The 23,201-nt window shown below is 38.7% G+C and overlaps 2 protein-coding genes across 4 annotated transcripts in view; one reads left to right on the top strand and one right to left on the bottom strand.

Moving 5' to 3' along the window:
• CD96 (CD96 molecule) overlaps window positions 1-23,201 on the top strand; it is a 90,381-nt gene that overhangs the window by 35,281 nt on the left and 31,899 nt on the right. For both annotated transcript variants that reach the window (XM_019715190.3, XM_074332170.2), the window contains 3 exons: window positions 8,436-8,526; window positions 10,425-10,613; window positions 18,869-18,961. In XM_019715190.3, coding sequence (XP_019570749.3) covers window positions 8,436-8,526; window positions 10,425-10,613; window positions 18,869-18,961 — 373 coding nt within the window. The remainder of the gene's footprint in view (window positions 1-8,435; window positions 8,527-10,424; window positions 10,614-18,868; window positions 18,962-23,201) is intronic.
• On the bottom strand, window positions 1,795-4,298 carry ZBED2 (zinc finger BED-type containing 2). Of its 2 annotated transcripts, none has more exons than XM_074332154.2 (2): window positions 4,165-4,298; window positions 1,795-3,928 (listed from the first exon to the last, which is right to left on the bottom strand). In XM_074332154.2, exon 2 carries the CDS (start codon window positions 3,086-3,088, stop codon window positions 2,435-2,437), a length of 654 nt encoding a protein of 217 aa, XP_074188255.2. In that variant the 5' UTR covers window positions 3,089-3,928; window positions 4,165-4,298; the 3' UTR covers window positions 1,795-2,434. The 2 variants fall into 2 exon arrangements, with proteins under 2 accessions (XP_074188255.2, XP_019570750.3); XM_019715191.3 differs by having other exon boundaries at window positions 4,055-4,289.

Genomic DNA, 23,201 nt, shown 5'->3' with positions numbered 1-23,201 from the left:
AGCAAAAAAGAACACAAGAGAGATGCATGAAAACTCCAGAGCTGACTCACAGTTCAGTCTTTCCACAAGTCACGTGTCATTATGCCTGTGCTCTATACTCATCTCCATGGGCCTTGTCCTTGTAACTCTTTATTGTTATTATGCTGACAAAATTTAGGGAAAAATATGTAAAGAAAACTACCTAACGTGAAACAGGAAACAAAAGCAGTTGGGGTTAAAATACCTAAAAAGGAAGAGAGCCTAAAATAATAACATATAAAACACACCATAATCTAAATATACACATAGGCGTGTAGCAGGATAGCTCCAGTAGTTGTTGGCAGAATTTGTTTGTTTGCTTATTTAATTTTGGATTTGCAACGCCTGAATCTTTGTGTATAAAGATTCACTCTTAAGCTCCATTCTATGTGTGTGTGTACGATCAGGTATTGCAGCCTCTTTCCTTTTCTTTCTTTTTTTTGTTTTTTTTTTTTTTTTGTTCTAGCATCCTGTGCCACATTAAGGCTCTGAGTCCAAATATCCAGACTCATGACTGCCAGCGGCCATAATCAGTGTGCTGGTGAGCGCCTGAGCTTTCACAACGGCTGGTGAGGACACCACAAAAAGGGACACCACACCCCAGTGGATAAACCACATGGGAAGTGAAATCTTTTATATCAGGCAGGTTTCAAGGGAAAAAAGAAAAGAAAAAAAAGGATTACAAGACTTCAGTGCAGCCTGGGTTTTTCATAAGCCTAGTGCCCGGACTTGTGTTTGTTCCATACACAGCTCACAGGGAAGACAACTCTGGATGCTAGAGCTTCTGCCAGAGTCTAAGAAGAAACAGTAAGAGGGAATCACATAGGAAAGGGCTGAAAGAGGCAAGACAGCATTATTCTATCATGCCATTATTATCTTCACTTTCAGGAAGGTCAGTGTCCATAAAGTACTCGGGCTGCCTACAACAGATGGAGATACTGTGTTTATCTCGTTTTGTCTTCCTTGGTGCTCACCATCCCCTCTTCCTCACTCCCAATCCAGTTAAAAAACAAACAAACAAACAAACAAAACTAGAGACATCATCCAAAACAGTAGTCAGCTCTTGTGCAAAGGTCAAAGTAGTTCTCACTTTGATTTTATTCTATTCCTGAATTAGCATTTCAGGCACAGCTTCAGCAGCCCAGGGAATTTTTCTCTTCCTATGGAGTTCTAGGCTCCCTTTATATATAAAGCATTGCTGAATATTTAAAGATGGAAAGTTTAAAAAAAGAATCTGAAAACAATGAATGGATATGCAGTTAGCATTTTAGATACAGGAATAAAATCCAAACCTACTGCTCAAATGGACAAATGGTCTGTGTGTTCTGTGAGGACAAAACAAAATCAATTTACTTCATTAAAATTGACCTCAGAATCTAAGAAGATGTTCTCTGTCCTACCCTCCCACCAGGCATTGTTTTTTCTATCTTAACAGGTTGAATTTTTTCTAGGGACCTGTCTCTCTTCTCCTATGTTTACATTTTTATCTTTCTTTTTTACTTTTCTGCTGTTCTTTATTTCTCCTTATTTACCCCATCTCTCCATCTTTTTCTTTCTGAGTTTCTTTCATCTCTTCCTCACTAACTCCTTCTTCTTTAACAGACCTTAATATGAAATTAGATTATATTTTTAAATATTTATAAATAAATTTTCATGTCCTCAATTCTTAATGTTTAATTCAAGTGAGTTGAAAAGGTTTTCGTTCTCTTTGTGCTAAGTACGCATCAGTTACTTATGTGTTAAATTGTTGAAAAAACTTACAGGATTCAGACAGGCTATACTGATGAAACAGCTTTAATATAAGCAGGTGGTATAACACTGCAACAATGGGAGAAACATATACATTGGAAGGGATTGGAGATCTCAGGCTCTAGTTTCTTTGTCCTTCCACTGTTGGAATCCACAGAACGAGCTTTGTATTCAGTTTTCAAATCACCACCAGCAGGCATGCAAACACCTCAGTCTCGGGAAGCCTAAGCTCTGTTCCTGGCAGGGTCTCTTGGAGTGAGCTGGTCACATAAGCACATTCCAGCTACCTGGCCAGACTCAACTGTCAAGCCCTTGAGCTTCACTGAAACCAAGTGCTAGGCATAAATCCCATTATTTTCACTCATCGATGCTGACAGGCTGGTACATTCTGCCCCCAAACAACTCACAGACCCATGGTAGCAAAACAACATTTATCTTTACTCAGTACATTTTAAAGTTTTGGTCAGCACAGCTCTAGGAACCCTATAGATAAGCATTTGGTCAGTTCAGACCTGCTGAGATTAACCCATACTATGCACTCTTTCTCTTAAAAAACAAAACCTCACTAAATTGCTTTGCTATTAATATGTATTTAAGCTGGAACTAAAATGGCTCTTTGCTATGAGTCTAAAGTCAATGTTTCAGAATAGATTCCCCCAAGCCCAATTTAAACGAAATGGAAGGGATGGGCTGCTGCAGGCTGCTCTGTCTTTCTCTGGCAGGCCTCCTTCTCGGCCCTCACCTTCCATTTCATCTCCAGGATGGCCTTTTCCACCTCCTCCAGAGCTCGCTCTCTCCTTTCCACAGCCCTCTCCCGCCATTCCACTGCCCTCTCTCTCCTAAGAACTTCCTTTTCTCTTTGGCTGGCCCATAAAACCAGTGTCCCCACCTGCTCCAGGAGCCTGGCCCAGTCACCCTCGATGCCCATGGTGAACTGGGACCCTTGGGCCCTTGGGTCCTGGCGCTGCCCTGCCTGCACATGGCCACTCTTCTCCAGCTCCTCTCTGTGCATGCTCTTCAGATGCTTCCACAGAGCTGTGGTGCCCACATTAACCCCAGGGCCACGGCTCACCTGCCTGCCACACAGGCGGCAAGTGGCATATTGGTTGGGGTGGTGCCCAGCACGAGCGGGGGCCAGGTGAAAATACTCCCATGCCTCGGAAAACCGAGTCCCCTTGTTGTGGGGTATTGGGGTGGGTGTGGCACTCACAAAAGGGCCAACCAGTTCTCCCATCTCACCAATCTCCTCCTCCTCCTTCATCTCTAAGTCCCCTTTTGCCTTCATGCTGGTTCTCTCCTCTTCTTCCTCTTCCCGCCTCATCCTATCTCCTCTTCTATAGCTCTCCTTGAGCTAAAAGTTTTCGTTGCACCACAGCTAAGGCTCAACGTGTATGTGGAAAGGCACTGAGGTAACTCCTGGGAATTTGCAATAATAGTCAAAGTCTGGCCACACCTGGATGGTGTGATGTTCCTCCCTTCTGCTTCCCTGGAGAGTCAGGGTAAGTCAAAGCCAAGCAAAATGGTCTCTGAGGCTCATGTATGTTCTTCCGTGCTCTGAATGTGTACTGATCCCTCCTTGGCTGGCCCACAGAGACAAAACAAATTAGTGCAACAATTACAAAGCTTTTTAGCGAAGTCAGTGTTCTCTATGTCAGCCACCACCACGGTGTTTTTGAATATTGAAAATTTTAGGTTTTCTCTTGATTCTTCTCCTGGCTGCTTCCACTGCCTCAGTGCTCCTGGATACCTATAAAATGCGTGTGGAGGCAGGATTTGCAGCCTCAGGGTTCACGCAGTTCAGGACGTCCAGGGCTGGGGCCTTACCGGGTCTTCCTCAGGGTTGGTAGCAGCAAGCAAGGACAGATGCTGCTGTGGGAGAGACTCATGCTTCCTAAGAACTGTTGTAACAGCAGCCCAGAAGCTATAAAGCCTGCCAGGGTCTGGGTAATATGGTTCCTAATGTGAGGTCAGTTTGTCCCTTAGAGAAGTTCTTCTGGGACCAGAATCCTAAGAAATCCAAACAGCAGGCTTAGCTGTTTTCAGCAGAAGGAACGGGCATGCACAGAGGAAAAAGAGGTGGATCACATCTCCACTGTCTCGGTGTCGCCTGGTGGTCCTCGGCAAGCAGCTCACTACTCTCCACCTTCTCTGGCACCAGCACCTGCAAAGCCAATAGCTGATAAGACCTTCCTGACAGGAGCTTACTCCAGATGTTTAGCTTATTTACCCCATTTTAAGAATAAAAAACTAGATGTAAAATTATATTACATTTTTAAAGCAGCCTTACCTCTGACTCACTTCTTGGGTGATTTCTTAAGAGAATGAGAGCCTTTATTCATCAAGCTTTGCAACCCTGAACAGTTAGGAAACACTCTCCCGCCACAAGTGGGTACTTACAGGCAAGCGCCGCTCAGGTCTTGCCTCTGATGGCTCCAGTGCAGGGCGAGTGCCCCTGCGCCTTGGAGAAGGGCATCTCCAGTTCCTGCTCCCTCCCACTTCCAGGGGAGCCTTGTTTCCAAGTGGGTGTGTCCCTGCCTGTGGGTTTTTCTGCTACAGACACAAATGCAAATTTTTCCCCTCCCCCTCCAACATCAAAAAGATGTTCCTGGCTAATATCTTGTAGTAAAACAGCATATCCAGCACCTACATGCTTTAGTTCTGTTCCCAGATAACTAGATCATCCGGCTCTCAAGCAAAGGAGATTTAAGGGAATAAGGGTGGAATATGAGCAGAGAAACCACATGCCTCATAGGGCATCTTTTGTTTCAAATATTTTGTCCAATTGTCAGACCAGGAGTCTCAATTTGGCTTAGAAACTAGATGTTATAAATACAGTAATTAGAAAGCCAAAGAACTTGCAGGAAAGGCAAGATTAAATGAAAGGTAACCCTGGAATTCAAAGATACATGGCAAAGTGAGAAACAAATTTGGGGTTGTTTGTTATTAAGTAACTAGAGTTGGAAAAACTGAAACACTATTGGCTTGTTTGTTCAATTGGAGTAAAATATAGGGATAATCATAACTTTAGCCAAAAATATGTGTTTCCATACATATTATAAATAAATGAGTGTGTGTGTGTGTGTGTGTGTGTGTGTGTGTGTGTGTGAATTTAAGAAAGCAAACCTGTCAAGAGGAGACAGGAGCATTTTAAAGAAGGTATCCTTGGAAGAAAAAACCTTGAATTATAGGAGAAAAGATAAAAATGGCAGAGTGAAAGACATATAGAGGCTAAAAGTTAAATTTCAAATAGAAAGAAAAGATGGGGTGGGGAGGAAAGACCCCAAATAGGAATGAATGATTCGCTAACTGTTACCAAACTTAAGGGGTTCATTTGTCTGTGCACATCAAAGCCCAGTGAAACTTGTACAACAGTTTGCAACAAAGAAAATGGAGGTTTATTTAAGGACATGACACCAAGCCTGAGACACAGGTGAGGTAGTGCGCTTAAGACCGAGCTCCCCAGTGGCCTCTAGGGGACAGGTTACATAAGGGAAAAGTCATTAGTCATGGTAATGCAGGGGACTGAGGTTGTAGGCCCTAGTGATCGGGCAGGGCGAGCGTAGGAGGCAGTAATCATTGCATGGGGTCCTGATGTCAGTCACGGGATGGTTCTGTCTGATTTCAAAGGAATGGAGCCTATGAGGTCATTCTGCCTTCATGGGTCTGGAGCTGAAACACAACTGAGGTCAAGATGTTATCTTTAGTTTGACCGAAACTCCATTTCTGTGATCAACAGACCTGAGCTTTTATTCCCAAGACTGTGTGATGCTGACCAGAATCTGATGTCCTAAGGGCTTAATGAATAAGGGAGCAGTTGTGCCGTATGTGCAAAGGTGGAAGGATCCGGAGAGAAAAGAAGCAAGTGGGTCATGGTGCTATTAGACTAGACAAGGCCAGTCTGAATCAAGGAGAAAGACAAGAGAAAAAGTCATTTTAAAGAAGTGAAGTTTGTGCACAGTGACAAAACAAATAGAGAAACATTTTTTTAAAAAAAGGTTTCTCTTTCTAGACTAAAAAGTTAAGTGTTTTCAAAACGATTCCATGAAAAGCCCTTTGAATAAGGTTCTGGCCAAATTTAGGCAAACTGCATGTGGGATAACTGACAAATGGTCACCGTTTCTGTATTTTATCTGTGGAAATAAGGAAATGATCAGTCTCACAGCCAGATTTGGATCCATTTTTCTGTCTCATCAATCTCATCATGCTCCAACCATCCACTGGCTTCCCTCTGCTTCCAGGACAACATCCCCGACTCATACCTGACCTGTGAACCCATTCCATCTGTCTGTCTTTGTAAATTCCCCACTACTTTCCAACACAGACCACCTGTAAAGTCCAGGCCCATCTCTTCCACAAAATATAATACAACTCTGTTCTCTAAGTTATTCCCAGATTTCACCCTTCTCTGAACTCCTACAGAACTGTTCCTGTTACATAATATTTTGGCACCTATTACATAATTCTTTGTGTTATTTCTCCTTTATTCCATATGTACTTAGAATAATGTGTTGGAGAAACCAGTTATTTGGTTTGCCTCACAGATGCAACAGGCACTCAATGAGTGAGTGAATGATTTTACTTCTGAGCAGAGGACCGTGTATGTGGTGTGCTTGTATATGTGTGTATATAAACTTTTGTGTATATTTACTTAATTTTTTTTTTTTTTACAATTTAACATGGTTTCTTTTCTTACTCATTTGAACCAAGTAAAAGTTCCCAAATAAAGACAGTTCTGCTTGCTCAGCAAAACCGCATACGCTGACTTGACGTTTCAGAAGATGTTTGACTTCAACTTGAACTAGCTTAGTCCGCAGCTTTTCAATTTTTGAGACAGCTTTTCAGGACAAGAACCATATTACTAAACAAAATCTTGGAACACAGTCTAGAGATGAGTAGAGTATTGCAAGTCTGAATCATTCCATAAAATCTGAATTCAAAGAATCCACAACAGTTCAATTTTTTTAACATTTTTATTAAGTTAACAAGAGAGTTCTTCAGTGAGCCACTTGCCTTTGTGAAATAGTGGAACCACCACTTGTTATTGATGTTACCACATCATCATCTTTTGGTGAGTTAACTGAGAATGGAGGAAATTAATCTTAAGAGTAATTAAAGATATTGACATTAATACAAACCTTTACAACTTTTTTTTTAAACATTTCATGTTCTATAACTTTTACATCCCTTCATGGACTATCTAGAAATAAACATCAGTCATTGGTTATTGAATTAAATAAATGGAATTCTTTTTTCTTCACTTAATAAGAATATATTTTTTGGGGGGTTGTTTTTTACTTTTGATATTCTAGGACAGAAAGTAACGTACTTTTATGGATCTGCATTCTTGTCACATGCATGCAGCCCCACTGTCAAGTATTGAATGAGTGGAAAAACTGAGAGCTACATTGTTTGCTACCTATAATCTTGGATACAACAGATGGCTTCCTCTGAAAGTCTCATTATTTCCTGGAGATTTTTGTAGAGACATACTGAAGGATGTTAAGTTGCACCTCAGTGGTATCCACCCAGAGAAATGTAACTTAGTATGCTTAAGTTTGGTTTCTCAGCTCCATAGGTCCAGACTCTTTGGGAATAACTAGTCTCTGGGGAAATGGGTATACCAAGCATCACATATGCTTAATTGTTCTTTATTAGTTAACTAGCATATTCGTCAATTGTGGAAAATGTTTGAGAGCTAAGGACAAGGGCTGGTCATATGTAAAACATACACATCTCGATGAGAAAAACTATCTCAATAAATGGGATTATAATTTTGTAGTATCTGAGAAAAAATTATAAGGATCCAATGAGTCTTATTGGATATTTTCACTAAGCTATTGAAGAAATCACCATCTCACAAAGAGGAAACACAGTGTTGGAAATAAAACATAACTAACTCTACCTCTAAACTTTCTGGTTTCGTAACATAAGCTACCTGTTCTTCTATTTCTTTCTTATTTCAATACAATGTGTTTTACCAGGAAATATCTTGGATTGGAATTGAGGTAGCAGAGTTCCCAATTGTGCCATCAACTACATTCCTCTACCTTTAACCGTTCTGTGATTCTGTGCCTTGGTGTCCCCATCTGTCAAATGCCAATAATAAGGTGTGTCATACCCACCCTATAGGATTGTTAAGATGACAAAATGAAAAATGAATTAGGAAAACCCTTTAAAAGTCAAAACTGAGATATTTATATTAAGTGGTGTCTGTGGTTGTTGCTACAAATAGTACTTTACATAATTTGGGGAATGGAAACAACCAACATACGGTTCTCTTTTAGCTTTTAGCCTAACAGAATATTATTCTCTGGCTTCTGCCTATTACAGCTTCTTCCTTCTATCTCTTGGTTTCCATTTATTACTATTTTATTCTACCTATGTAGAGTTGTGATTTTTTTTTCAGAACCCAGAATCCAGACTTGCAATGGTATTATCCTAGATTCTTTTTAAGTTGACCTAGGATTCTAGCCATTAGTTTATAACATCTTTATAAGAGGAAGTCTATTTATAGTTCACATTTTCACACAACCTCTTAAAAGTAAACACTGTCTTGTTAAATGTGGAGAAAATAGTGACCTGCCAATTTACCTCTTGTGAGATATAAGGGGCACCAGTTTCTTCTGAATTTGCAAATAATCCTTTCTGTATCCTGTCTTTACCCCCAGAAAATATTTACCTGCTCACTGAGGAATGTATTTCCCACAGCAAATCTCACATGGTTTATAGATGGAAGCATTCCTCAAGGTGAAAGCAAAGGTAAGGAAATCACTCAATGGAAATGGGTTTGGCAAACAAAGAAAGAAAACAAAGAACAATAGAAATTGCCATTGCCTAAGTTGATCTTGGCATTTAAGAACAATTCTCATTCCAAGAAAAACATCATCTTGCCTACCAGATGCCACTTTCTGATCTCTCATCTGACTCCAACCAATGGAATCAGGCAGGAGCAGAGGGTGGGCGGGTGAAGGGTGGAGTGGTGATAACATTTCCTTGAATGTATTAATAAGAAACAGAGTTGACTTCATCAACTCACATATACACACTAATGTTTTATTTGACTTTTAGTAAAAACAGATCTCTTATATGAGGGTAAAAAAGTTTAATTCAATATACGTTTATTAATAATTTCATTTAGTTCAATTAACTTAGTACCACTGCTTTAAGTCAGTAAACAAATGATTGCTACATTTTCTTGTAAGGATCTGGGTGGAATGATGGTGGGAGGTGCTAGCGGAAGTGTACATAATGAACTTGGCTTCATGACAAGGAACATGTTCACCAGGAGGATTAAAAGTTCCTGAATCGGGAATACACATTGAGACAAGATCAGGTGAGAATGCACAAAGCCATACTTTTCACCGGTGATAAACATGACAGCCTCTCCCAGAACAATCCCAGCCATCTCCTACCTGGGGAAAAAAAAAAAAAAACCCTTCCCCTTTCTCCTGAGTCATTTTTTTCCTCTAAGTGCAATATAATTTCAGTACTAACTGAACCATATAGCTTTTGTTGCATCATTATTTTTAATTGAGAAAGTGAAAAGTTTATGTTGATGAATGATTGTATTGATTCACTTTGAGGCTATTATTGGTTTTGTTATTTTCACTTTAAAAACAGTTCACCTATAACAATGACAGGATGAAATCCTGAAAATACCTGTTAAAGGTGTTTTCATACCTGTCCTTATAGATATGCCGTCCCATTAAATAAGCCCTGATTTGATGTGCCCCTTACCCTCCCAGCCATGAGGCCAGACAGTGTGGGCAGAATTCTACCAGCATACAACTGCATTTAGTTAGAACTTTAGCAGGTAATACTAACTTCGAAACTAGCAGTTAGAACCTTTAATGTAAAGAAGCTGTAAGGGATTAGAAAAACAATCGCCTATGATGACAGATGGTTTCACATTAAATTCCTACTGCCATATATGCTATTTAGAGGTTGTTCTTACTGTAGCAGTTAAACAGAGTTCTATTTCTAAAGAAGACTCACAGGGCCCAAAATGACCATAGTTATAAATCTACAGCTTATTTCAGGTAAAGGATACAATACAGCAACTCCATTAAAGGAAGGATATGTACTACATGTACTTTACAACAAGGTGTCCAGAGAAGTCAGGCATGGGCTCCTTTGTCATCCTTCTGTAAGGGGACCTGTAGAAGGAGGAACCACCAATATGGCACAGAACACCACAGGAGTGGGGAGCCCCAAATGGAGTCTTGGCTGAGGTTGTTTTATATTTTACTGGTCACTTTGGCATATTCCTGCTGTGTACCCAGACTCAATAGCAGAGCCTTCCCTGATTCTCACCCAGGCCAGGTACAATTCATCAATCTCACAATTATCAATACATAATGCTGGTGAGCTGGGACACTTGCCCCCAAACCTGCTGCACTCATGGTTACAAAGCAACACTATTAATCAATACATTTCACATCTTGACCATGGATCAATGCCACACAGGAACTTGAGCAAAACAGTTCTGGTTAATTCTAGGCCTGCTGGAACATACCCTCACTGCACAGAAGCTGCGGTTTGACCCCTTTAGAGTCTACATTACCGTAAATTGAACCATCTCCAGCCATGCCTCGGCGTCACTCTATGGCTCATACAGAAAATGTTGGTGACTAACCTTGTTCTTATCTGTCTTGTAGAACTGTGCATTACTAATGCAGGGAGAAAAGACAAAAATGGATTTTTCGAACTGAAGTCTGTTTTGAAAACGGTGTATGGCAATAAACCAGCCCAGTCAAACAACCTGACCATCTGGTGTATGGCTCTGTTTCCAGTCCCCGGAAATAAAGTGTGGAATAGCTCATCCAAAAAGATCACTTTTTCCTTGGGTGAGTTGTCTGTTTAATAAGGTCAACAAGGGGTGGTCAAGAATACCATAAGTTTAGAACATCTCTAATTGGAACAAATAGAATATTTATTATTTCCATGATATTTTAATCTCAGAAAACTCTCTCTACACTATTCAAAATGATTACATTTCTAAGTAGCAAGCATTTTTTTAACAAATGGGACTCTACTGAAAAGAATTTCTTTATATAAAAAGTAGCTGATTCTTGTGCTCGCTTCGGCAGCACATATACTAAAAGTAGCTGATTCCTGTTTTCAAGAATTTCTGATGAATACAGCAAAATTTTTATTCAAATCTATTAATAATGACTCTTAAATTAACTAGCATTTTGTTAATCTTCCATATAATTAAAATTAATACTAATGTATTGATGAGCAAGAGAGATTTTCAAAATCCTAAAATTTCCTCTGAGTCACTAAGAACATAGAATTATATACAGCACGTATACTTAGGAATGGATAGACCATATGTGAGATAAAAATACCTTAAGGATAGGGATTATATCTTAATGATTTTAGTACCTGTCGTTTGAAGCACAGAATCTGGCATCTAGCAGATTTAATGCTGAAAATCGATATGTAGGATCATTCTACTTATTCCAACATTTGATTAACCAGAATATTTACTACTTTGAACCAGATCAAATAATGTAGATTTTACTACATAAAAAATGTGAACAAATGTTTCAACAAACACCATGACAATAGATTGCTTATTTAAAAAAGTAGAACTTTGTAATGACAACTGTCCAATATGCATATATAACAATAAAGTAACATCTATAAAAGTTAAACACATTTGCAAGTCATTATTAAACTCTGTAGGACTATTAACATTTTTCACCACCTTCCTATTTGCAGAGATATTGTGATCTAGAACATACTCATAAAAACCATAATAACTTATGAGAGAAAGCGATTCCCTTTGTTTCAAGGCCACAGACTGCATACTTGGGTCCTTCCCAGCTCTGTCACTGCAGGCAGTTGGTTCCTGTGACCCTTGGATGGAGAAAGGTACACAGCTCAGTGCAAATCCGTTGTCCTCTATTCAGAAGCAGGTGCCAATCTAATACTAGGACAGTGATACCATCCCTGTAACTCTGCATATACTATATATAGTATATATACAGTAGGTGCCAAAAAATGTATACACATTTTAAGAAAGGAAAACACTGTATTAAAATTGTAATACTCAATGTACACCAAAAATAAAAGATGAGTACAAGTCACATTTGACTTCTGCAATTACGAGAGGTGCTCAAAATGGTTACATTCAGCATAATTTTAATACATTAACACATTATCCTGTGTACGTAGAGTTAGTCATTCAGAAGTGGTCATGGGTTTACAATGAAACATCCATACTCAACTTTGCCTAATTCTTTAAAAAATAAATAGAAGGCTAGACATAGTTAGGGCTACAGTCTTGGAACAGTGTAAAAAGGTAACTGGTTCTCACATAGATTTTCCAATAGCTTTAGCAGAATCTAAGGACATGAGATAAAGACTGGACAACCTCAAATTCCTAAGGAGAATACTATTCCCATCATAGAGAGAATCATGTTTTAAAAAACAATATTTTCTGATGTTAAAACTGTGCTTGTTTTTTTGTTTGTTTTGTTTTGATTAAAGACTTGAGTTTTTAGAGCAGTTTTGGATTCAGAGAAAAATGAAACAGAAAGTACAGAGATTTCCCATATACTCTCCCCCCACACATGTATTTTCTCCCTCATTATCAACATCGCTCCCCAGAATGGTTCATTTGTTATAGTTGAGGAACCTACGTTGACACATCATAATTTCCGAAAGTCCATAGTTTACTTTAGGGTTTGTTCTTGGTGTTGTACGTTTGATGAGTTTGGACAAATACGTAATGACATGTACCATCATTATAGTATCATTCAGAGTTGTTTCACTGCCCTAAAACTCATCTGTGCTCTGTCCGCCTATTTATCCCTTTCCCTCCACACCCAACCCCTGGCAAACACTGAGATTTTTTTACTCTATCTTTTGCCTTTTTGGAATATTATATCAGAATTATGCAGTATGTAGCCTTCTCAGATTGGCTTCTTTCATGTAGCAATATGCACTTACGGTTTCTCCACGTCTTTTCATGGCTTGATAGTTCTTTTTTTTTCAGCACTGACAGGTATTCCATTGTATGTGTGTACCACAATTTATGAAACCATTCAACTACTGAAGGACATCATGGTTGCTTCCAAGTTTTGGCAACGATGAATAAGGCTGCTGTAAACATTCATGGGCAGGTTTTTGTGTGGGCATGAATTTTCAACTACTTTAGTACATACTAAGGAGCACAGTTGCTGGATTGTATGGTACAAGTATGTTTAGTTTTGTAAGAAGCCACCAAGCTATCTTCCAAAGTGGCTAAACCATTTTACATTCCCACCAGCGATGAATGAATGAGAGTTCTTGTTGCTTCATATCTTTGCCAACACTTTGTATTGTCAGTGTTCTGGATTTTGGCCATTCTGATAGGTGTGGGGTTTTTATTTGCATTTCTCTGATGACATATGAAGTGAAACATCTATTCATATGCTTATTTGATGTTTGTATATCTTCTTTGGTGAGGTGTCAAAGTCTTCAGTCCATTTTTTAGTCAGGTAGTTTGTTTTCTTACTGCTGAGTTTTGGGAGTTCTTTGTATGTTTTGGATAATAGTCCTCTATCAGATGCGTCTTTTTTGCAAATATTGCCCTCCCAGTCTGTGGATTGTCTTCTCATTCTCTTGAACTGCGCTTAGTTTTAACATCAGAAAATAACGAATGCTTTCAGGGTAATAAGGAAGAATACTCATTCTGATACTCAAAGCTCACCATAACTTCAATTTTACAGACAGCCCTGGACCTAGTATAATTTTAGGCTGGGAGCAGATGGTTATTTTTAAATTTTCAAATGAGTTTTTATCCTTGATTATGAAATATTAAAGACGATAAATCTTGAAGAGTCCAGTGTCCCAAAATTATAGCTTATATTCTGGTCACATTCTGACATATATCGTTGTGAATGATTAGAAGATGCAGTTGGGATTCTGTAAAGCGGTGTCATCACTGTATCATATTTCCCTATGTGTTACACTTCGTAAACACTTATTTCCAAACATGCTTTCTCTGCCTGTGGTACTACCACTGGATGCTGTATAAATTCTAGAGTAAACGTCTGATGACTTGTCCGAGAGTCATTGCCTTATCAAGAGCTATTGTTGACAGATATTGAGATGAAAATTCAGAAGAAAAATGTGTTGTCTGAGTGTGAAAGTAGTGACATTCTGAGAGCATTACAGAGCAGAAAGGCGATTTAGTGAGAGGAGAGTTTTTGCTCTTTTTGTTCCCAGAGAAGAGTAATAATATTGGAAGGCTGCACGATAACAGCCTTCTGAGTTGCTCCCTTCCCCACGTACCTCCAGCCTCCCCAAATGTGCAAGTACACAGTGATTCTTATTCTAGAAAACTCAGACATGGAAAGGGATTGGGGTGGAGGTGATCAGTGGCTCATCAGGCAGCTATTTGAGAACCGGGGCCTGCAGATTCCTGTGATTCAAAAGTTAATTGAGAAAAAAGAAAAAGCTCTTTCCAAAAGTATCCTATCTTGCGAGCCTAGCTTATCAGAATATCTAAATTATAGCACCGCAGAATCAATATTTTGGCACAAAGTGTGTCTTTTTGGTTGACTTTTTTTTTTTTTTTTTTTTGAGGTGGAGGGGATGTTTTGTCTTATTTTAATCCAAACGCTGAGTACAAATACCCTTGAGGTGGGTAATGTCCTGGTTGTCATCAGCCTTGACAGAGATTTGCTTTTTAGAAGGGTTTCCAACTGTAACTGTCAAGATCAAGAACTTTGAGATAGAAAGAGAGTTAAGGCTTGACGAGTTATGCAAGTGTGTGTGTGAGTTTACATGTGTCTTTTGGGATGTGAATTGAGGATTAAAAAGGGATGTCTCAATAATGGGACCAGAGAACCCCCGAATATTGCGGTGGGATATGCCGGACGAATACTTCTTGTTTCATGATTTCCCTCAACCCATGACTGACCCTGAAAATATCAATAAAGGACTTTAATATGCTTATAAATCAACCAGCTATCTTGTTTCTATAGATTTGTATTCAGTAAATCAGATTGGGAGGCAGAAGAGAGACTGAGATTCTGCATTTCTAGTAAGTTCCTAAGAGAAGCCATGGGCCATACTTTGAGAAGCAAGGATGTAGCAAGTGCTGGGGTTTGGTTCATATCTAGGTGGACCAGCTAAGTGCTGATTCAATCTCCGAGGAAGCCCTCTAGTTGACTCAGCTTCCCTATGGGACAGATGCATGATCACTGCTGCCCATGAACGTGGTCCTAAGGGCCCTGCCAGGCCTGCTGCAGAGTGGATACACTCAGGAACAAATGCATTTGCTTTAGGCCAGCAGCTCAACCCCTGACACACATTATGGTAAATGTAATAGTCTGAAAATTAGCTGACACGTTTCTGCTAAATTCTACTTTTTAGTCTTGGGAAATAATTTTTCCCTGTTAGGTTTTATCCACTCCTTCCTATACCCCTTGTGTTTTATTTTGATCAAGGCAGTGTTTCTACTTTGCAGGCTAATCTGAAACCGGCAAGGTTTTTTTGGCCTCAGGTTTCATGTTGGAAGCCATGCATCACTTTTGTCAGAGAGCAGACTTCATCTCAAAATGCAAATCTTGCAGTAATAACGTTCTAATGTCTTATGAGGTTGTGTGTACCAAGAAGCCCTCAGCTTACAAAGATACGAGGTTGGACAATTAAGTTCACGAATTCATCCTAGAAAAAGTGCTACATATCTCATTGTTGAATATCACTATGGTCACCTTGAAGTACTTTCCTTGGAAATCGATGTACTGACACCAGCGCCTAGTCCACCCTTCAAAGCAATTTTGGAACTCTTTTTCTGGAACGGCCATCAGAGCTATTGTTGTACAGTATTACCTTTGATGTCCTGAATGTCATCAAAATGTCTTCCTTTCAATATTTCCTTTATCTCTGGGTAAAGAAAGAAGTCACTGGGGGCCAGATCAAGTGAATAGCGAGGGTGTTCCAATACAGTTATTTGTTTACTGGCTAAAAACTCCCTCACAAACAGTGCCATGTGAGCTGTGCATTGTCGTGATGCAAGAGCCACGAATTGTTGGTGAAAAGTTCAGGTCATCTAATTTTTTCATGCAGCCCCTCAAGCACTTCCAAATAGTAAACTTGGTTAACTGTTTGTCCAGTTGGTACAAATTCATAATGAATAATCCCTCTGATATCAACGAAAAAACATCCAGCCTAAGAGAAAGCTTATAAGAGTAAAACTGACAATAATTGCTGGGAAGCAAAGTCTCAACGGATTGAGAAAATGCTTTAGAAAATGGCAGTTTTGCAACTTATTTTATACGTTAGAATCAAAGGAGGAAGGTTACCTGAAATCCATTGGTTGTAGATTAAGCAGGTGGGGGAAAGCAAAGAGGGAAATCTCTGAGATTGGATAAAAAACAAAATGGAGAGACACGCACTTCTTTTACTTTGGTGGGTACAGGATAGTTAATAGCATTTTACAGCACATAAAGATGGTGTTTGCGGAACAAGATAACAATGAGGGATTTTGCAGTTTCCTGGTCTGGTTGGTGGGTTGTGCCCTCTGGGGGTGTCTGGAAAAAGGGATTACTCTGATATTCTAAGGGTATGTCATCTTAGATGCAAAACAACGACAGACAGGCTCACTTAGGGTAAAGACTGACCTTTGTCAAAGAAGCTACAGGCCAAAGATGTGACTTCCCTCCATGGCCTACCTTAGTTAGGAATTTTTATGTTCACACCATCCTGTGTGGTTATTTTCAGTCTCCTGAGCTTGTCAGGTTTAACATGTGGTTTCTTTTCCGTCCACATATCAAAAAAGGGTTAGCAACATAGTTGCAATAAGTTCGCGAACCTAATTGTCAGACCTCGTATTTGGTGATGAAACATGGCAAAATAACATCCAAAAATAGAAATACTCAATAATTGAAAAACAAATGATTCCCATTGTGGAAATCCAGGATTGAACATAACCTATCAACATCTTCTTTTCCAAGAGTTGGCAATTTTTTGTGTTTTTATCTGCCAGATAGTAAATGTTTTATGCTTTGTAGACCATATGGTTTCTGTCGCAATTACTCAGCTCTGCCATTATAGTACAAAATCAACCATAGACAATACATAAACAAATGGGCATGGTTTTGTTCCAATAAAACTTTATTTATAAACATAGGCAATAAGTGGGATTTGACCTGTAGGCCATAGTTTGCCAACCTCTGTTCTAATCAATCTACAGAGGAAAACACCTAGGCATTATTTTTCCAGGTCCATGTTCCAACTCATTAAGTTATTACTTTGGAAGATGATGCTTGTGATGAACCAGCAGTCAGCTATGTACTTAAATTTGATCTTCTTTCTTCCAACGTTAAGAAGGAATTTGGAAGCATTCTTTCATCCACTTGCATAAAATACAAAAGTACAAACTGAGGAACAACTACTTCTCTTGAAGGGTATACCTGAGGAGTAATGAGGCCTTTGCTAGGGTAAGCACTGAGGCTTCTTTGAGTTTGAGGAGGAAAATCTCAGAAGGTTTGGGGTGGGAAAGTGTTAGAAAGCATGTGCAAAAACCAAGAAATCGTGGAGAGCATATTGTTTGGGAAACTGGGTTGAAATATCACCTGTTGGATTAAGGATGTGATTTGAAAGAAATGTAAAAACTGATAGGCAGCATCAGGAAATGCATTGGGAATGCGATAGGGAGGCAAATCGTGATCTGATGTGTCTGTCATGCCAAAGAGTTCAAACTTGTTTGGGATCGCAAGGGGGGAAGAAGTGGGTCATTCTGTGCTGGCCTGTTCATATACTGTCCATATAACTACCTTCACCCCACACTTCCTCAGAAATTAATAACAAGGAATTATTTATATGATAGCAAGTCAGAGCCACCTGTTAGTGCCACCTACAGTCAACGGTAATAACAACACTACCAACAATGAAAATAAAACACAGATGCATCTATATTGCCAGAAGAAGTTCTTGCCAAGATGCTGTGTGCTATCAAGTGACATAACTTAAATGATATGTACTTTTCCCTCAAAAGAAATTACAGAGTAGAACCAATAGTATAATTTGTAATTAAATATCCAAATAATTGGTCAGACATGTGACGCTATACCCAATGCCATTCTATGTAAAAAATCACAAAATCCCCTTGCCTCAAAATCATTTAACCATATTTCCCACATATGTTCCTAAAGCCAGTAGATCCTTTGGCATTTGTAAACTGTTTTATACTTCTAATAGGAATATTTTACAATAAAATAATGGAGGCTTTAAGGAATTAAATGTATAATATGATAAGTAAAATAACGTATTCCAGCATCTCTTTCATCCTTAGACTCCCCCCCACACACTGAGAAAAGTGTAGTCAAATAAAAATTTTATGACAAAAATAGACATTTTAGAAAGAGCATCTAATAATACCATCAATCTTAGGTTCATTGGTGTTACATCCAGTTTGATAGTTGTATCATTGCTTCTACTTTTTTTTCCCCTCAAAATGGACTTTTATTGTGAAAATTAATATCCGTGATCCAATATGATTTTTAAAAGTATGGAAAATAAATTTAGTGGTTACAAAGTGATATCTACTCGTTGTTTTGATATAAAAGGAGTATAAATCTCAGTTTGAAAATGCAGATATGCCAGCCATGAAACTTTTTTTCAACTGATAAGACTCTCAAAGCATCTCATTGTTTCTACTCTTGCTGATAAAAATAGTTTGTGGGTTTACAGGTTTGTAAACGGTATCGTTACTTTTCAAATACTTAAAAATAGTAGCCACTATAATTGTTTTACCAGGTCTCGGTTAAATGTCACTTCCTCCAGGAAGACGTCCTGGACCTCCTATTTTGGTTGGTACCTCTTCTTTACATTCCCGTGGTACCCTGCACTTCCACTCACAGCACACAACACAGTGCTGGCCTACCTATTATCTAAGCTGTATGCTCCTTAAAGATAGCCTCATGTCTTTGTCATTCACCATTACATTCCATGGCTTTGCCTGTTAAAGGCCTTCAATGATTTGTTAGCTGAATAAATAAAGTTGTTTTTCTTTGGGGGGGTCGGGAGGGGACTCAATCAACACTTTCTCTTTCTATTACAATATTTTTGTTCATCCTAAATGTGTGTTTCATCCTTTCAGGCTCAGTGAACCCTCCAACAGACCCTGCACTAAGTGTTACAGAATCTACCTTTGACACCCAACCTTCTCCAGCCAACAGCATATCTCCCACAAGTAAGAACATTTCTGCACTGTTCTAATTTCCAGGGGCTATTAATCCTTTAATGAAGCAGACTGATAGAGAAAAAAATTCAGAAAATTTGTAATTTTTAATCTATGACATTTTAGATAAACGTATTAAGTCTATTTTCATGGTTTCTATGAATTAAGAGTTAGCACAGCATCCACACAGATCTTCACTTGAAACCTTGGCAAAATCAGGGTCAGTAAATATTCAGGGAGGAATTTAATTTTGTGTTTATTATTAAGTAGGTTAATGAATTGGCAGTCCTCTTCCATTGCTATATTCTTAGTGGGGTGTTGAAGAAATTGGTTGTAAATGGAGATCCTGTGAACCAGAGATAGGTAGATAGGTAGTTTTAAATTTAAATTTGTTCTGGTTCAAGTTAATTTTGACCAAGTTGACTGGTAAGGAGTATGAATTCAACCTCCCAGTGACATTGGGAATAATGGAGGTCAGGCTGGGTCAGTGTTTCTATGGCAAAGGGATATCAGTTATCTTTCAGAAGCTGGTATTGATGAAAACAAATCATAAATTCCCATGCTTCTATGTTTAATAAAGAACCATGATGACTCTCTAATACAAAAAAAAAGTATATTCTATGTAGAGTAGAAGTAAAGTTTTCATTCTTATTTAATTGAAACTATTAATTTAAGCTCAAGATGAGAACTGAAAATGAAATAAAACAAAAGCAGTCAATAGAGATAAACAACTTCTTTAGCCTGTAGCCTATAACAAAAGATGAATAGAAGTCACATGTATATATTTTTTTGGCACCGCACTGTATTGTCTCACATGGTTTCTAAGGGTCAGAAATCCAGGAGTGGCTCAGCTAGTGGTATTGCTCAGGTTCTTTCCTGAGGTTATAGTCCAGCTGTTGGCTGGGGCTTCAGTCAGCTGAGGGCTTGACCAGGGCTGGGGGTTCTCTTTCCAAGCTGGAGCATGTTGGCAGTAAGTCTAAGGCTTTGAGCAAAGAAGGGTCTCTATGGGTTCATGGAGTCAGAAGTTACCTGAGAGAGATGAAATAAGCTGATTCTCGAAGTGTGTATTGTATTGATTTGACTCAGTTGAGAGCTTGATAAGCATTCTAAACAAAGAGAATAAACTTGCTCTTTGGCAACGATGTTCATGGGAATTTGAGAAAATGTGAGTTTCTAAGCTTGGGTCAGAGGGGTGGGACTGTGTAGCAGGAAAATGTGAAATAAAGAGAGCTTTAAGGTCCACACTAAGAATTCTAAATGTTATCCCTTAGGATAAGGGGCAGGGACACCATTAAATATAGTTTTAGAAAGGAAATGACATAATTCATTAACCACATATTTGTTGAGTACTTACAAGGTGCTGGAAACACAACAGTGAACAAAAGAGAAAAAAAAATCATGCCATAACAATATTTACATTCTGCCAGTTGAAAGAAGAAATGAATTTCTTCTAATTGAGTTTTCTGTGCAGTTAGTTGACCTACATTACATGCTTTCATCAGACCAAACAGCATTCTTATTTCTGTGAAGAAACTCAAGAAAAGGTAAAGGGGCAATTGTTACCCTTAAGGAACCTACAATCTGTTATAGCTCTAGTATTAGAAAGGGAAAGAGAGCACAAATAAATATACTTGTTAAAAAAAAAAAAAAAAACAGGAAAAAAATGCTATCTGATCTACTGTCACACTAAGGTGATATCATTGGAAAATTTCTGGGGAATCAAAAGACCTCCTTAACATAAGGTCCCACCGTGTTGGACCTCAGAATTGCTTTAGATCAGTGGTTCTCACCATGGCAATTTTGTCCCCTACTTACCCCCCACCACCTCCCAGGGATGTTTGGCAGCATCTCAGAACATCTTTGATTGCCACAATGGGAAGATGGGTGAAAGTGTGCTACTAGCATCTAGAATGTAGAGGCCTAAGTTGCTACTAAACATTGTATAACACAGAACAGGACAGCCTCCGCAACAAAGAATTAATTATCTGATCCAAAATGTCAATAGTGCTAAGGTTGAGAAACCCTGTTTTAAACCAGGCTCAGGTGTAAGAGTACCTATTTCTTGCTTTACAAAATCTTGACCACTGTCAAGATAGTAGCAATAGATTATGTTTGGAACAATATTCAGTCTGGTTTTTGCATGTCAAAAAATGGTTACTCAATGGCCAATTATATCTAAATAAATTTTTTCTTCTTAAAATAGTCACTGAATTACAACTGAAAAATACAAATTTTGTCTTGGCAAGCTGGAGGGTAATTGTGAAATCACAGGATGACTGGCTACCTCAGAAGCTGGTAGGATTACCTTTGCATGTTCTTTTAAGAAAGGAAGCAAGCGAGATGGAACATGTCATGGAAACCAACTTCAAAAGGCTATAGTTTCATTCCAAATTCTAAGAACTGTATAATTCAGTCATAATTATTAAGCTTCATACCGTGTTTCCCAGAAAATAAGACCTAGCCAGACAATCAGCTCTAATGTGTCTTTTGGAGCAGAAATTAACATAAGACCCAGTTTTATGTTATAGTAAAATAAGACCCAGAATCATGTTAATTTCTGCTCTAAAAGACACATTAGAGTTGATTGTCCGGCTAGGTCTTATTTTTGGGGAAACGGTATTTCACTGCAAACATCCAATTCATAGTTTTTTTCCCCTCAATGAAAGGATAATTTTTTAAATAAATGCTGATGAAAATGGAAACAATATTCTTTAACTAGAGAATATAACTCATAACAAACTGCAAGAGTTACCCAGGGAAACCCACCAACTTGAACTGATTGGTGTTTGCTGAGTCCCAGCTACGTTTCCTGTCCTCGGAAAAGGCATGAGGCTGACAAGCTAAGTGGCGAGATGAAACAAGCTCATATGGCACAATGAGAGACACCTGACAAATCTAGGGTGCAATAATAGTGGCATAACTCAGGGGTTTCTCTTGCCCTGAGGAGAGCCATGTGCTGTGGCTATGAATTGCCTGCAGGTTATTTATTTAATAAATATACACTGAATGCCTACAATGTGCCAGGAGTTTTTGAGGTGCTGGGATACAGCGATAAACAAGACTGGCAGGGCCCCAGTTGCACAGAGCTTACGATCAAGCATGATCCACCACTTGCCTAGCCTCGCATTTCACTACCAACTAGACCACAGCCGTCCTCCTGTTCTTATGTCTGCACATGACCCTTGTCCTGATGACATTGATGTTGATATGAAGCCCTCTCTAAAAACTTAGCTGGTCCCCACAGTCTGAATATTTCTATTCCTGGACACTTTCAGTAACCATTGGCCAGCTCCTCCTCACACCTGATCCTTGGCAAGTGGGAGAATCAGACACTGAGGGTACAGACTGAAAGAAGCAGCTGCCCAGGGGATACAATGAAACTACTGATTTATGAGAAAGCATATTAAAAAGAAGTGGAGGATTAAAGTGGAAACTATGCCTTTGGATCTTTGGATGAGATTAGGTGAATACAAATCATTGGGGAAGGAGATCAGAAAATCAGTTGTAGGTCTCAATGTTGGGTTCTAAAGTTTAGAGGGGGTGGGTTCCCAGAGAGTAACAACTATCAGAAAGAAAAATTAAGAAAACAATCCCATTTACAGTTTCATCCCAAAAAATAAAATACATAGGAATAAGTTTAACCAAGGAGTAAAAGACCTGTACTTGGAAAATTATAAGACATTGAAGAAAGAAACTGAAGAAGTTACAAATAAATGGAAGTAAATACCATGCTCATGGATAGGAAGAATCATCATTAAAATTTCCATACTACCCAAAGCAATCTATAGATTCAATGCAATCCCTATCAAAATACCAATGGCATTTTTCACAGAACTAGAACAAATAATCCTAAAATTTATATGGAACAACAAATGACCCCGAATAACCATAGCAATCTTGAAAAAGAACAAAGTTGGAGTTATCCCATTACCTAATATCAAACTATACCACAAAGTAATAGTAATAAAAACAGCATGATATTGGCATAAAAACAGACATATAAATCAATGGAACAGAGAGCCCAGAAATAAACCTAAATCTATATGGTCAATTAATCTATGACAATGGAGGCAAGAATATACAATGAAGTAAAGACAGTCTTTTCAATAAATGGTGTTGGGGAAACTGGTAAGATCCATGCAAAAAAATGAAACTAGACCACTTTTTTATACCATATACAAAAATAAACTCAAAATGCATTGAAGACTTAAATGTGAGACTTGAAACCATAAAACTCCTGGAAGAAAATATA

This window comes from Rhinolophus sinicus, chromosome 17 (assembly GCF_057876585.1).
Source record: "Rhinolophus sinicus isolate RSI-liver-muscle chromosome 17, RSI-T2T, whole genome shotgun sequence".
NCBI lineage: Eukaryota > Metazoa > Chordata > Mammalia > Chiroptera > Rhinolophidae > Rhinolophus > Rhinolophus sinicus.
Note: the sequence above shows the minus strand (reverse complement) of the source record. Positions and strands in the feature narration are given on the sequence as shown.

Bases quoted from the DNA above. Each gene is read 5' to 3' on its own strand.
- ZBED2 (XM_074332154.2), bottom strand. From the start codon at position 3,088: ATGAGGCGGGAAGAGGAAGAAGAGGAGAGAACCAGCATGAAGGCAAAA.